The sequence below is a fragment of the Biomphalaria glabrata genome, chromosome 10 (assembly GCF_947242115.1).
Source record: "Biomphalaria glabrata chromosome 10, xgBioGlab47.1, whole genome shotgun sequence".
Taxonomy (NCBI): Eukaryota; Metazoa; Mollusca; class Gastropoda; family Planorbidae; genus Biomphalaria; species Biomphalaria glabrata.
In genome coordinates, this window is record NC_074720.1 from 18,862,095 (window position 1) to 18,878,770 (window position 16,676).

Below are 16,676 nucleotides of genomic sequence, written 5' to 3' on the forward strand. Positions count from 1 at the left end.
CATGATACCCTTGTAAACCGTAGGCCACAGATTCAGATGACCTTTACATCATTTGCCCTATAGACCACAAGGTCTGAAAGGGGAACTTTACTTTTTTTTAAGCCAAACCAAATTCGATCATGCTTCCCACTTTATCCCCTTTGGTAAAATGCTACTTCTTCTCATTTACTTTTTGAGTCAGAAGGAAGTTAATTGTTTGTATGAATATATCTTGGTCTATTAAAGTCATGAGACAGTTGCCAATTTGTATTGGTGTACTATAACAAAGAAGTTAAAATATGAACAAAGAAAACTTGGTTTGTGCAAGCATCTATTTTGGTGATTTTTAATGGTGAAAACAAAGTATGTTTGCACATCAATCTATCATGGTCTCTTGTAACAATCTAATAACTGACTGTGCATTAAAAACTTTATAACACTATTATCTCTACAGAAAGAAGGCTTCATCAATGAAGTTGTGTCCAAGGAGCAACGCCAGTTTCTAGAATGGTTCACTGAGACTCAGATGTTTCAAGTTTTTATTGACAACCATGTAGAACAAACAGATTATGGAACTAGTGGTAATGAAGTTTTACATTTTTTCAGAGAATTCAAAGCTGTCAATTGTGTTGTAATCTAGGATAGAACTCTAAGCTAGTCATTATGTATAGCACTCAAGATCTTAAGAACTCAAGAACTTACTACTGTAAACCTGGTGGTAGTTAACCCACGAAGCGTCGTCGGCCGATAAAATCGGCCGACATTTCGTTTCTGTGGCGTCCCGGCCGATATAATCGGCCGACTTTAGACTGCTGATTTTCTATTCCAATCGACGTTTTAAAGTGACCATTTTTAAACTTCAGATCTATTAGACATTCTTCTTCCTGTCAGATCCAAAAATAGCCCATTTCCCCATCTGTTTTTGTGTTTACATGCTGATTATTCACCGGCAAATTTTTCTTGCAATGTCCGATGCTAGCCCTGGTCCAGGAGATGTTACAAAACATAAAGTTTCAAATACTTTTAGTTGTTCTTTTTTAATATTACAATTAGATTTAGATCTAGGAATAATGAGAATATTTTATATATTAGATCTAGATCTATTCATGAAGTGGCCGATGATTTATGTCCGTAGATCTAAAGTCTAGATCTAGACTAGAGACCGGACTGGATCTGCACCTAGACCTAGTCAAACTTTAGTGAAATTTAAGACATTTTAAGATAGATTGAAGCATATTAATGATAATATTGACTTCTTTATGCATTAAGTATTCTATTTCTTCAATCTTTAAATGCTTTTAACTTAACTGAACAAAAAAAAACGATTTTTATCTATTTTTTTTTTCCTTCACTGTTACTTGCATTAAAAGGGTAACCAAGTCACTAAAAATTTTTTTTTTCAAATCTAATGGTTCATTTTTAACAAAATTATATATATTTATAAAGGAAAATGAATGGGCTATCCAATTACATCAAAACTTTTGTTATAGCTCTAAAAATGTTTCTCACAGAGGTCAGCAAACAAGCTTTTTTGTTTATAAAAAAAATCAATCATATTAATTAGGTCAGGGTCAAGGTCAACTGATCAAATTCAGGTGTTCAATATATGATCTATAGTGTTCGCTGTCCAATTACCTTTCAGAATATATATAAAACATGGATATCAACCTTCTTTTTATGGCATTTTAAGACCATTTTCTAACATGCATAAAAAATGCTAAAACTCCCTGAACGCCACAGAAAGTTTCTTAAGACGCTTCGTGGGTTAAATACATCCATCCCATGGAGGGCCCTGGCCTGCTTTAGCACATCTCTCCATTCTGATCTATCCTGTGCTTTATGTCTCCATTCCTGGACTTTTAGCTGTTGTAGATGTGCCTTTTTGTCATCAAGCCACCATACTTGTGGTCTGCCTTTTGCTTGTGAACAATCTTTGCTCATCTGTTCATTGACATTCTTTCAAGGTGACCTGCCCAATGTAATCTGTTCCTTTTATTTCCATCACTATGGAGGGTTCTTCATGTAGCTGGTATATTTCTTTGTTGGTGCGAATCCTCCATCCAGTTTCCTTAAATTTTTATGAGATTCAGCAGCCCTATATATAAACAGTATATATATATGTATCACTGTTTTTAGGTCCTGTTGTATTACATCCATGTAATGGAGGTGGTCACCACCAGTTGTATTTATATGTATAGTGTTAGGATAAGTTTATATGGTGTAACACATATATTAAGTTCTTTCACACAACGCTATACAAGTTGAACAATCAGTTTCAAAAGTTGAATGAATGAAAACTCAATAAAATTGAATAAAACAAGTTCAAAAATGAAAACATTTCAGTTTAATTCTGTTGGCCATTGTTGATCCAACATTGAAATTTAAAACAAGGTTCAACTTGCATTATTGGCAATGCAACTCTAACTGCCAACTATCTTTCTGATTCACTGTTACACTTGGCCCAACCACTCTTTCCTAAAAGCTCATTGATAGCTTCACATGCATTGATCACACCAGACTATAACCTTGAACTTTTGACAGAACCAAAAATTTAGTGTGCTTAAAACATATTGATCTAGGACTCATATCGATCTAGGACTAATATGAAGAGTCTTGAACTCATTTATATATAACTTATTGCCTTTTTATTGAATTATTTTTTTTTTCATTTCACCTTTTAGCTTTGTTTATGCAAAGACTGGCTGAATACAGAGAATCAAAAGAAGAAAATAGGAGAAAAGGTTTAGGAGCAAAAGTAAAAAATTTTAAGAAGGCTCTCAAAACAAAACTAGCCAGTTAAGCTGAGCAGAACTGAGAATGCAGTTATACTGAACTGAACTGAGAATGCAGTTAAGCTGAGCAGAACTGAGAATGCAGCTAAGCTGAGCAGAACTGAGAATAGAGTTTAATTGAACAGAACTGAGAATGCAGTTAAGCCGAGCAAAACTGAGAATTGAAGATCTCCAGAGAAATCCATTTGTCAAAACTTAACTTCCATATCTTTGTGTAAGTAAGGAGCAAAGCAGTATTTTATGCAGTTCCACTTTGATGTACCTTAACTACAGTGTACAGACTGAATAGAACTTAAGTAGAGATCTATTGCACAATTAGTGCCAAAGTATTAATGACATATCCTTAATGTTCTTTCACCATGTATTTATTGTTTGAAAAATTGATTGATTGACATTAGCCAACTAGTGGATCTGTTGTTTTTAAAAGCTTTAATCTTGTTTTGCATTTTGCTTTGTTTTCTGATTCTAAACAAATATTTATTGTGAATCTCTACAGCCTCATGAGATAACTTTTTAAAATTTTAAAGCTTCTTTTATGTACAAACTTTTTGTGTTTTTATTAACGATGTGTTCACACACAAAATTTGTGTATATAGCTCATCCGTCAGACTTTTTTTGGTTAATATTTGTATTATTATTATATGAAAATAATTCTTGCGTGATGTCCATTGTTATATTTGATAATCTTTGTTTACCATTCCATTGCAATTTATGGCCATAGATCGATTCATCCTTCATTTTCTGACTCTTCCTTTATACACTTTATTTGTACAAAGTCTTATTAAATGTCTCAAATTTTTTTGTCAATTGCTTCTATGATTGACACATTTCTATAAATTTAGCCTACAATTTTCAAGTTAAACTTTACTTTTTTAGGTGATAGCCTGAAGCTTTTAAAGAATAAAGACATTGCTTATTTTACAAGAAAAGGAATTCCATTTAAATAATAAAACATAAAAATAGCCAAAGATGGGCCAAGATTTATTTTCTTCTAATAACAGCAGTGGGAACAAGAACAATTGCCTACCAATAATCATCTGTTCAAATTAACGTCTTTGTTCTGACATGTGTTCATGACAAAGAACAGTTACAACATTCAGTTTTGTCTACATAAAGTAATGGTAGTCACTCCTTGACTGTTAGGCTAAAACCAAACTCACTGTATTGCTATTTTCAAAGAAATTTATCTAAATAATCTACTTTTAATATTTAATAGTGGGGATGCTGCTCTATTGCAACCAAAGTAGTTATATGCTTATTAATATTTGTTTTAAAAATGATTTTTGCATAAAACATTTTTTTAAATACAAATGCACAAAGTTAATTTGATATTGAAAGGGAGTAGAATCTTAATTAGAAAATGAAATGCTTGAGATATCATTGCTCAAAAGAAAGATTCATAAAGGTTTAAAATGAAATAAATTTTAAAATAAGTATAATGTCTCTACATTTCAAACTTTCATTGTGCTTTTTTTGTCCTCTCCATGAGTTTGGGTGCACTGTACTTCCGTACCAATTAAAAAAAGTTTTTAAGTTAAAAGCATAAAATTATTTTATCTTTCACATTTTGTAATTATATTATGTTATAGAATGTGGTTTTTATTTAACTCCACACTATAATGAGGGAGTCAATGCAGTACACCCTGTCAACATGAAGTCTATGAACAGTAACTTGAACACATTCAATTCAAGAATATTGTTTTTTTTTTTAATCATTTAAAAAATTATTTATTTTCAACACTAATTAATATGTTTTGTTGATTTACAAAAAAAGTAGATCACACCATTTTCAAATGCTTCGTCATCAGCCTAAGACTTTCATTTGGTGGTTGATAGTTTCTTTGTGATCTTGTGCTTCAGCTTCAAATGTAGAGTAAAATATTACTACAAATAAACATTTATTTCCATATCTAATGAATGAAAATGCATTTAACACACTACAGATTTCTCTTTCTTGTATGACCAGTAAATAAGCTTTTATACTAGGTGATACTGTAGTTTTTTGTTACTATATCTTTGCTTTCAATGCTGCAGCTAAAGAGTTGAGCTCAGATCACAAGTAGAAAGTAGTACTTACTTTTATACCAGGGTTTACAGACGAATATAATTATATGTTGATGGATATAGTTACATGTGATGCATTCACAACCTTTGTTGTTGTTTTATTGGCTTTACTGATGACTTTGTTGAATGTCGTTGTTTAATTTCTCTCAGTTCAATTCCAGCTTTCTAGTGATCAAAACTAGAACCTCATTTCTTACATGATGACTCTAGCACTAGACTATGTGTCCTGCCAAGTACTTCCTAGTGATCAAATCTAGAACCTCATTTCTTACAGGATGACTCTAGCACTATGTGTTCTGCCAAGTACTTCCTAGTGATCAAAACTAGAACCTTATTTCTCACAGGATGACTCTAGCACTATGTGTCCTGCCAAGTAATTCCTAGTGATCAAAACTAGAACCTCATTTCTTACAGGATGACTCTAGCACTATGTGTCCTGCCAAGTACTAGGTTTTCTGTTGGCATCAAAAACTTTTGTTTATTCTCCAGTTCTTCATTAATTACTTTGTTTTTGCTATTATTATCCTGGGTCAGTATTAACCTATTTTGTTGTTTATTTTTATGTAACATGTACATATTTGTGGTCTTCAACAAAGTGACCATTTTTTTTAACAAAATCTATATTGTAAATGCAAAAAAAGAAAAAAAAAGTGCTATTAGAGTTACTGTCCGACATTTAATGGAAACAAAAGAATTGTTTATCCTTTTGGTTCTGAAAGTTGTTTGATCTTTATAAACTTGATGTGCATTGTGGAGTGTTCCTCCACTTCAAGAAGTCAAAACATTCTAGAAATACTGAGCATTATGAAATTTGTATGATATGAGGCTAAATGAACAAAATAAAATATTTCTGAAGAATTGACTGAGTGGTTTCAAGGACCTTTGTTTCATTTAGTGATCCAAAAATCTCACTTTCCTCTAACAAAAAGTTTGCGATTTTCATTTTTAAAACATTCTCCAAACTGCTTTTTTTACATGGCAAAGTAGGTTTGGAAATTATCAAACACAAACATAGATGTAATTTATTTATTTAATTTTAGGCTACATTTAAGACATTTCTTTTCAATTCTACTTTACATAAAACTACTGTTTGCTATTCATTTACAAATTTTAAAAAAAATTGTTTCAAGCATATAATTTTTTTTTTTTTTTACTTTATTTTTTTTAAAGATACACGTTTAGAATTAATTTACAGTTTTACCTTTTTATTAAAAAGAAAACTATTTTCTGAGTTGATAAAACCAAATTTGATATTACCGTACAAATGACAACTTTTAGTATTGCCAACTGTCACATTCATATTTTACTTTCAATGTGTGTACATACAACTGTTGTAATCAATTGGAACAAAGTATTATTTCTGTAGAGTAAACAAAGAAAATTTAAGTTTGAAAAATATGTTTTGTTCTAGTTTATGTTCATGGTCAAAAGTAAAATTAAAGTTCTCCTTTCAGACCCTATGATCTATGGATCAGATGATGTTAAGGTCATTTGTTTCTTTGGCCAATGGTTTAAGAGCAGGTATTATGTGGCCACCACAATGACCAACCGCCTTTACTTTCCTCATCTAAAGTCAGGTACCCATTAGAATTGGATGGGCTCATGGGCGCCCTAAAATACCTAAACTTTAAAAAAATAAATAAATAAAGGTCTGATAGTATGCGCATTCTAAGGCAGCGCAACTTTACATTTATACTTAGTAATTGTTTCTGTGACGTTTGTGTCTTACATGAGTATCCTTTTCCTTAAAAACTTCTCATGTGACTATAGAGGCCAATCCTTGATACACAACTGCGGTCACAGGCCAGGCATCTGTAATCACCAGATGCTACAGCATTTACACCCTTCTTAGTCATTTTTCTTAATTCCTACAAAGATGAAACAAACTTCTAGAGTGTACTATGACAGTTTCTAAACAGATTAGTTGAAGAAAAAAAGTCAATCTGAGTTAAGTATTAATAGAATCTTTGTTCAATGCTAAGTACGTTCAATGTTAGGTCTGACTATATGTTCAATGTTAGGTAGGATTGAAATGACATTATTTATTTCCTCTGATATATACATTTCAATATGATCATTGCAATGTGATGGAAGAAGTGAAATTCTATTTTTAAATATTTAAATAGCCTGTTAACATTTTATACATTGTTTTGACTTTTTTTCTTTGATTTAATTCATTTTGTTATTTCAACTATTTATTAAATATTTATGAGCTTATCAATTTAAATATATACACATGTTGCTTTGACATGATTCTAAAGAATCAATAAAAACTTGTATCACTCTGCACTAACCTATATGAACATTAGTTCAATCACTATTAGTCAAGCAGTAGACTTGTAAGAAAAGTAGAGAAACTAATTGGGTTAGTTAGATTAGTTCGTTTACAGTTATAAAACTCAAGATTTTGAGACATGTCACTATCATATTTTTCATGATCATTATAAAGCTTATATTAACTCACTCTGTCTGTCTGGTAAAAAGTTTGTACATACCCATTCTCTGATCAAGTTGAAACTTTGCACAATTATTAATTGGCATAGACAAGACATGAATTAATTTTTGAAAATTAACCAATTAGTCAATTAATTATTGGTAATTATTTTGTTTGATACCAACAAGGGAAATGAATTCCTCAGTATTCCCAGATTTGGTCCCCTTATATAATTGTACATGTTCTTTCTCCCACACCAATCTCGGATCAAGTTGAAACTTAAAAACATTTATTGTACTTATCAAAACATGAATTAGTAAAAAATTACCCAATTTGTATTTTAATCATTGGTAATTAATTATTTTGTTTAATATCAAAAAACGTCTGCATTATTGAGAGATATAGTTGTAAGTGCAGAGCTCTTCCCTTTAGAAAAACTTTGTATTTTTAAAAAGGATTTTTATATTTTGCCTTTTTTCACTCTCAAATTATTTTTTGGTTAAATTCAAAAACTAGAGTGGTTACTTTTTTTTTGGTTTATAGAAATGCTCCAATGTTTGAATCTAATATTCTAAGCCTAACTTTCTGACTAGAACTTTTGGTGTTTGTATTTTATGTGTTGAATGAGAAAGTATAGCTGCATCACCTTGGGCTGTTGTCCCTGCTGTCATATGTTGCAAGAGGTTTGGAATAGAATTATACAAATAATCAAGAAATAATAGTGTTTTTTTTTTTTCATTTTAGGTCATTTGTATACATAAAATTGAGGAAAGGCAAACAGGTCTAAATGAAATTATAGGAATAACTTATCTATGAATAACTTATCTATGATAGTTCTGTGTTAGGTATAGCATGTTTTGTTCTAAAATGTTAAAACTCTCAATCTCTGAATTCAAGCTACTATACTTTGGCACAAACTGCAAAAGAGCCTACAGCTCAGCATCAAAAAGCTGGCTAGAAAAAGAAGCTAAAGAATTTCTTAGATTCAGTCTTATCGTTTGTGTGTGTGTGTAGAGAAAGATTCATCAGTGACATGCATGTTGAGGTCAATTTCAATTGAAGATTTCACACGGGCACATAACTAAGTTACAATTCTGATCTATATAACATAGTTAAATTTAGGCTTACTTACAATGAAAGGAAAAGTTTATTTCTTACTATCAGACTTGCAATGGGCTTGATCGGTGCTAGTAGGCCTAGATCTAGATCTATGTACTGAGTACAAAGTTTACTTTTGTGAGTGTGCAGTGTTGAAAAGTACATTTGGAATGTTATGAAATTAAAGTGTGCTTCACCCAAAGCATTTTGTTTGACTTGTGTGTCAAATAACGTCTGCATCAGTGTTTCTTATTCACTATTTCTTTCACTGCTCAATTTTGAATCTCACAGGGAAGAGTTCTCAAGTAGCCACAGCTACCTGTGTAGTTTGAGTAAGAAGATTGTCTAAATGCAACAAAAACTGATGTTGCGACAGGAAGTCACGTGATACTGGTATATAAATAAGTTGGGTGCGCTACTCGAGACTTGATGTTTCTTTTAGAGAATAACCTTGATGTTTCTTTTAGAGAATAACCTTGCTGCAAGGTCGGCATTAGCATAGGCGAACTAGATACCCGCCACTGGCGGATCCGAAAGGGGGGGGGGCGGACGAATTTTAGTATAGAATTCACACGATTTGTATACGAATTTATTACTTATGTTAATAATATATACTAATTATTTATATTTAAAATATGGTGGGGTCGGGAGGGGGCGATGGCATCAATTCCGCCCCCATCCTAAACTTTCGAGTGGGTGGGGCGGTCCAATTTATATGTAGAAATCACAGCTTGCTAACAGTATCAATTGAATATCTATATTATTAAAACTTGTTATTGGTATTTTAACCGATCTTTATATTATGTCGTTCTCCTGTTGGCCGATGGGGTGGGGATCGAATACCTCTACTGCCCTTCCCACCTAAAACCTTTGAGTGGGGGGGGGGGCGGTTCTACTTTTCGGAGAAATCATAGTTTGTGAACAAAATTAGTTGAATTAATATATAAATTTCATATTATGTCGCTCTCCTTCAGGTATTTTTGCCGATTCGGTGGGGTAGGGGGGGGGGCGATTGCATGTACTGCCCTCCCCACTCTAGCCCTCTGAGTGGGGGGGGGGGCGGTCCTATTTTTATGGAGAAATCATTGTATGTGAACAAAATTAGTTGAATATGTATATAATATAAACTACGTGAACCCATTAATATGTATATTATGTCGCACCACACATAAGTAAATATAAATTGAAAAAGGGTTATACCAGGTGGGAGGGGCGATACATGCAATCACCTTCCCCCCATGGGACAAACCAATACTTTTTCTTTTTGTATTATAGTTAAGAAATTACAAAATTTAAAAAATCTGTCACCAATATAATTTATACATGCTATAAAATTAAATTCTTATATCGAGTCGCCCCACCCCTATTCTTTAATGCAAAATGCAATCATTAGCAGAACTTATAAAAAGGAGTGAGGATTAATCATTTTCACTCTATCGCCCCCTACCCTTTCCAGACAGAGTTTATGTAATTTCACATGAATTTATCTTAATTATTTTAAGAAAGACTTTGCTTTGGAAAAAGTTTTAATTCAAACAAAATTTTTCAGTATAAGAGTCACAATTGAGATGAGCTCTAAACCCAGATAATCTTTTCCTAGTCGCCTTTTTCCAACCTTTACTCAATCTGATATTTTTCTAGTTAATTAAGCTTTGCACTATAACTCACACTTTATTCTTGTATTTTATATTGAATATTATTTATCGAATAATTTTTTTCGACGGCGATCCTAAAAGCCTTAATCAAAAGATGTGCGTTATCTTATCTTTTCAAGGAACAAATCGGTTTGATTGGCAATGTATTAATTGCCTAAAAATGTATATTAGAATATTTTTCAACATTATTCGAAACGTCCTTTATAATAGGATAAAAAATGAGCTTTTGGTCAGGAGAATGCGTTTCTTCAGTGAAGAATGCAAGAAAACGCTTTTCGTGATGAATAAACTGATGAATAATGAGCTATAAATGTCAGGAGAATGCTTTTCTGCAATGAAGAATGCAAGAAAACACTTTTTCATCGGGGCTTCGCCCCGAAACCCACTGATAAATGATGATCTGTAGATGTATGGAAAATGTGTTTATGCTGTGAAGAATGCAAGAAAATGCTTTTTGCGTCGGGGCTTCGCCCCGAACCGCTCTGATAAATAATGAGCTGTAGATGTCAGAAGGATGCGTTTCTGCAGTGAAAAATGCAAGAAAACGCTTTTTGCTGATAAATAATGAGCTGTAGATGCAGGGAAAATGTGTTTATGCAGTGAAGAATGCAAGAAAATGCTTTTTGATCGGGGAGATCGCAGCGCTACCCCCTGACCCCATTGCTAACTATATATATATAATAGGCTAATTGGAGTTTACAATTTTTCCACTGACTCGAGGAAGAACCTATTCTCGGGTACAATAAACTTAGGCCTATTCCGAAAGATTGAAGGGTCAAAATGTAATAAAGATTAATTATATAAACACACAAAAACATATATACATAGAATTTTGAGTGTGTAGGCCTACTTTGCTTTTTTTATATTGTTATAAACCTGGTGGTGGCACAAATGGGGGTAGTGGTGTGTGTGTAGTCAGCCGACGCAAATCGCCCCAGGCCAGCGCTAGACGAGCGGTCAACCGTGACGAGCTACGATGGTCAGCCGAGACGAGTGTCAACACGGCGGTTCGGGAAGGATCGACGGCGGTCCGGGAAGGATCGACGTTGTGAACTGAGCTCAGGAGCGTCACGAGAGTTGTAGTCATCTGACCACCTAGAAACGTCGAGCGGCGTTCTGTCCGGTTCGAGAAGGCCAGTAGGGACCCTATATAAAGAGCGAAGGTATCAGAGACGAGTCAGTCACAACTTCCCGATCTACAGTTCGTTACAACGGCTTAGTACCAGTCCGAGGCGAGACAGAGAGACCAGTGCAAGAGTTGATACGGCGGATAGATATTTGTACAGTCTTGTGTTACGTGCTGCCAATTGTACAGTATTGGCTGTTATTTATCGACATTAAACCATTACGTTATTTTGAAGCCCAGAGTTGTCAAGTTCTTTAAGTTGGTGGTGTAAGGTGCAGTTTGCAGAGAGCCTGGATAGAGAGATGCGTAACACTGGTGTCAGAAGTGGGATCTGCAATGGCTACTACGAAAACGCTACACCAACTCCTTGTGAAGGAACTTAGGCAAGAGCTCCGTAATCGAGATCTGAAGACGAGCGGAAATAAAGAAACCTTACAAGCACGCCTTCGAGAAGACATTGTGGAAGAAGGGGAAGATCCGGACACATATCTTTTTGAAGTCGAACCGGATTTGCGAGAAGAGATCGCCAGTAGCAAGAAGGAACAGATGGCAGCGGTTCGTGAGGAGCTAGGAAACACCAATTACAAGATAGACACGATGGACTCGGGAATCAAATCGGAGTTATTGGCAATGAACCAACGCATTCATGCTGTGGAGGAGAGAATCACCAACATTGACGAGCAGATGAATCAGAGGGTCGACGCAGTGGAGAAGGCCATCGACGAAATGAAGATACAAGTCCAACGCAAGCACACTAATGTACCGGAAGCAGATGTGACGTCATTTGTACCTGAAGTCTCCGGAAAAATGAAGCCCCCCGTGTTTGATGGTTCCGTGTCCTGGTCCGTGTACAAGAAGCAATTTGACGCAGCAGCCAAAGTTAACAAATGGAACAGCGAGGAGGAGAAAGCGACAGCCCTTGTGTTATCCCTAAGAGGAAAAGCCTCCGAATTGCTACAGTCTCTACCGAACCAACAAGACTTTGCCGCCCTTGTCCAGGCTATGGAACTCCGATACGGGGATGAACATCTGCAAGAAGTTTATCGTGTGCAACTAAAGACCCGACTACAGCGCCCCGATGAAACACTACAGGAGCTAGAGACAGACATCGAACGCCTCGCACATCTGGCATACCCAACAGCATCACAAGATTTTCTGGGAGTCATTATCACAGACTCATTCATTGATGCGCTTCGAGACCCCGAGTTGAAGAAAGCCACCATAGTTAGTGGTAGACGTAAGGCAAGTGAAGCCCTCGTATACGCTCTCTCATATGAAGCCGCTAGAGACGCATCTGGGAACGCTCATCAAGGCCGAAGGTTGGAAGTCAAAGAGGAAGAATTCGAACAACTTGTTAGAAGGGTGGTGACAGAGGCACTAGATGAACGACGAACAAACCAGATACCAGAAAATCAACCTAGGGTTCCTGTACGATGCTGGAATTGTGGTGAACTCGGTCATATACAAAGAAGCTGCACTAGAAGATTTCCACAAACCGGGACCCATTACAGATCAGAAAGGTATGCACGACCAAGCTCCCGGGGCTACCAGGGAAACTAGCACGCGCCGGCTTCAAGGGGCGGAACCCGGCGGCACAGACAATGAGAGCCCCTGCAACCATCATCCCGGTCGCCGTGCTAGGGCAGAGTAAGAGTCTGAAAATCATCGGAAAAATTGGATGTCAAAACTATCGCTTCCTCCTAGACACTGGTGCCTCACGATCAGTCATCCGGTCAGATAAAGTGGACAGTAGCAAGAAAACGCCAGTTAGGACATACTCGTTGAAAACAGCCAGCGGAGAACTGATGCCCATAAAAGGCCTGATCGACATAACAGTCGAGATTGGGAATCAGTCATTCAAACACGAATTCCTGATTGCTGACGTCACAGATGACTGCATAATAGGGCTCGACTTCATGCTGAAATATGGATTTTCCTTAAATATCGGCGGAGGCACTTTACAATGTGGGGATCTCGAAGTACCCTTGCTTGGCGACGAGAATGAAGAAGATGGCCGAGTCAGAAGGATTAAGTTGGTAGAAAATACAACCTTGCCTGCGAAGTCTGAAATGATCATTTGGGGTAAAATTGAGGACGGCTATCCCACGACAGGAACAGCGCTGGTAGAAAGCTTGGACACCAACCACAACGGGATAGCAGTAGGAAAGACACTAGTCACGATTGGGGAAGACCAAAAGGTACCCATAAGAATTATGAACCTCGCTACAGTAGAGAAACATTTGCGGGAAGGTAGCACCATCGCTGGTTGCCATGCTCTTGAGATGATAAGAAACTGTAGCAGTGAAAACTCCGAAGAAAGACTCGAGTCCAGTGAACCGCAGGTTACTAAACTTCTGACAGAAGTCAAAACGATCTTGTCAAAGGAACAGTTCATCAAAGCAGAACAATTCCTCAGAGAGTTTTCTGACATATTGCCATCTGATGAAATGGACTTTGGGCGGACAAATCTAATCCAGCATCGAATAGACACAGGAAACACTAGACCTATCCGACAGCAACCACGTCGCCTGCCGCTAGCAAAACACCAAGAAGCTATGGACATCATAGAACGAATGAGGCAGCAAGGGGTTGTTGAACCATCCAGCAGTCCATGGTGTTCACCCATCGTCTTGGTAAAGAAGAAAGATGGATCCACGAGATTTTGTGTCGACTATAGATTATTAAATGGCGCCACACACAAGGACAGCTACCCGCTTCCTAGGATTGACGACACATTGGACACACTTGCTGTGTCACAGATCTTTTCCACCCTTGACCTGAAGAGCGGTTACTGGCAAGTGGGACTACACCCCGAGGACAGAGATAAAACGGCCTTCTCTGCTGGTAATGGTCTCTGGCAATTTACCGTGATGCCTTTTGGACTCTGCAACGCCCCAGCCACCTTTGAAAGACTAATGGAGCATGTGTTGAGAGGACTCAACTGGACCACGTGTCTTGTTTACTTAGATGACATTATCGTCATAGGCAGAACCTTCGAGGAACATATCGCAAACCTGAAGGAAGTATTCGAACGAATCAGAAACGCTGGAATGAAATTGAATCCAAAGAAGTGCTCCTTGTTCAGAAGGAGCGTCAAGTACCTTGGGCATATCGTGTCGAATGAAGGAGTCAGCACAGACCCGGATAAAGTTGAAGCTGTAAATGGATGGCCGATCCCCGCTAATATCCAGGAATTAAGAAGCTTTCTTGGACTCTGCACGTACTACAGACGTTTCGTGCCAAACTTCTCTAGCCTCTGTAGCGCCCTCTATCAATTGACCGAACCGAAGCGGCCGTTTATTTGGACAACGGAATGTCAGCAGGTCTTTGAGCGACTTAAAAAGGCTCTTGTTTCATCACCCATTCTGGCCTACCCGATACCAGGCGAGACGTTCATACTTGACACCGATGCGAGCAATACCGGAATAGGTGCTGTCTTATCCCAAAAGGTAGATGGAACTGAGAGGGTTATAGCTTACTTCAGTCGGAGCTCGTCAAAAGCCGAGAGAAACTACTCTGTCACCAGACGTGAGCTACTGGCAGTTGTGGATGCCATACAACATTTCCACAAATACTTATATGGGCAAAAATTCATCCTTAGGACAGACCACGCTGCTCTTCAATGGCTGTTGTCATTTAAAAATCCTGAAGGACAAGTCGCCAGGTGGATTGAACGTTTGCAAACCTATGACTTCGAGACACAGCACCGAAAAGGACAGACTCACCAGAATGCTGACGCGCTGTCTCGACGACCTTGCAGAATGGAATGTAAACACTGCAGCAAGGTTGAAGAAAAGGGAGTTATCATTGATTGCCAACGTCTTGGTGTACAAGCTTCCGGTTCATGGTCCGACGAAAGAATCCGAGAAGACCAGTTAAAAGATGAAGATCTAGCTCCCATTCTGCTTATGAAGGAAGACGGGCAAAGGCCGGAATGGCATCACCTTTCCGATAAGGGAGCTGCCACCAAGGCATATTGGGCGCAATGGGACTCACTGACAATCGAAAATGGAGTTCTCAAGAGAGTCTGGGAAACGGCAGATGGGACATGCAATCGCTTACAGCTATTGTTGCCCAAAGTGAGAGTTGCTGAGGTGCTGCAAGAAATCCATAATAATGCCAGTGGGTCACATTTAGGCGTCAACAAGACCTTTGAAAAAGTACGCCAGCGGTTTTACTGGTTCGGCTACCGAGATGATGTAGAAGAATGGTGCCGAAGGTGCGACACATGTGCAGCAGCAAAAGGCCCACACAGGAGAACGAGGGGACGTATGCAGCAATATAACGTCGGTAATCCATTCGAAAGAATAGCGATCGATGTAGCCGGACCGTTTCCTGAGTCCCAGAGAGGAAACAAGTACGTTCTAGTAGTGATAGATTATTTTACTAAGTGGCCCGAAGCATATGCGATACCAAACCAAGAAGCCACCACCATAGCGGAAACACTTGTGGAGAATTGGATTAGCCGTTTTGGTGCTCCTAGGGAATTACACTCCGATCAAGGCCGAAACTTCGAATCCAAGATATTCCATGAGATGTGCCAGGTACTCGGCATCGAAAAGACACGCACAACTCCTCTTCACCCCCAGTCAGACGGAATGGTGGAACGATTTAACCGAACACTGGAGCAACACCTGTCGAAAGTCGTCGATGAACATCAAGAGGACTGGGACACCTATATCCCAATGTTCCTTATGGCATATAGAGGATCGATTCACAGCACCACCGGTTACACTCCAGCAAAGATGTTGTTCGGCCGAGAGCTGCAACTACCATGTGATTTGCTATTCGGGATCCCGGGAAATGTGCCAGCCTCTTCAACAGACTATGTCGCAAATCTCCGAAAACGGATGGAGAAAACTCACGCTCTTGCCCGCAGGAACATCAAGATCAACAGTGACCAGGTGAAGACAAGGTACGACAAACGGGCCAATGCCGCTGGGTTTCAGGAGAACGATCTGGTGTGGCTTTACAATCCACAAAGACGAAAAGGCAAGTCCCCAAAGCTTCAAAAAGACTGGGAAGGACCCTACAGAGTGATAAAAAGAATCAACGATGTTGTGTATCGAATACAGAAGAGCCCAAGGTCGAAACTGAAGGTCGTCCACATCGACAGACTCAACAAGTACTATGGTGAAGCTGGATCTGCCCGGGACGGACAGATCTAAGGAGGGGGCAGTGTTATAAACCTGGTGGTGGCACAAATGGGGGTAGTGGTGTGTGTGTAGTCAGCCGACGCAAATCGCCCCAGGCCAGCGCTAGACGAGCGGTCAACCGTGACGAGCTACGATGGTCAGCCGAGACGAGTGTCAACACGGCGGTTCGGGAAGGATCGACGGCGGTCCGGGAAGGATCGACGTTGTGAACTGAGCTCAGGAGCGTCACGAGAGTTGTAGTCATCTGACCACCTAGAAACGTCGAGCGGCGTTCTGTCCGGTTCGAGAAGGCCAGTAGGGACCCTATATAAAGAGCGAAGGTATCAGAGACGAGTCAGTCACAACTTCCCGATCTACAGTTCGTTACAACGG

At 38.1% G+C, this 16,676-nt stretch overlaps 1 protein-coding gene across 10 annotated transcripts in view; it reads left to right on the forward strand.

Annotated features, from left to right (window-relative positions):
* LOC106079851 (DENN domain-containing protein 2A-like) overlaps positions 1-8,569 on the forward strand; it is a 41,426-nt gene extending 32,857 nt beyond the window's left edge. For all 10 annotated transcript variants that reach the window (XM_056045015.1, XM_056045023.1, XM_056045017.1 and 7 more), the window contains 2 exons: positions 434-560; positions 2,661-8,569. In XM_056045015.1, the coding sequence (XP_055900990.1) occupies positions 434-560; positions 2,661-2,779 (246 nt within the window). In that variant the 3' untranslated portion in view covers positions 2,780-8,569. The remainder of the gene's footprint in view (positions 1-433; positions 561-2,660) is intronic.
* Positions 8,570-16,676: the final 8,107 nt, after the last annotated feature.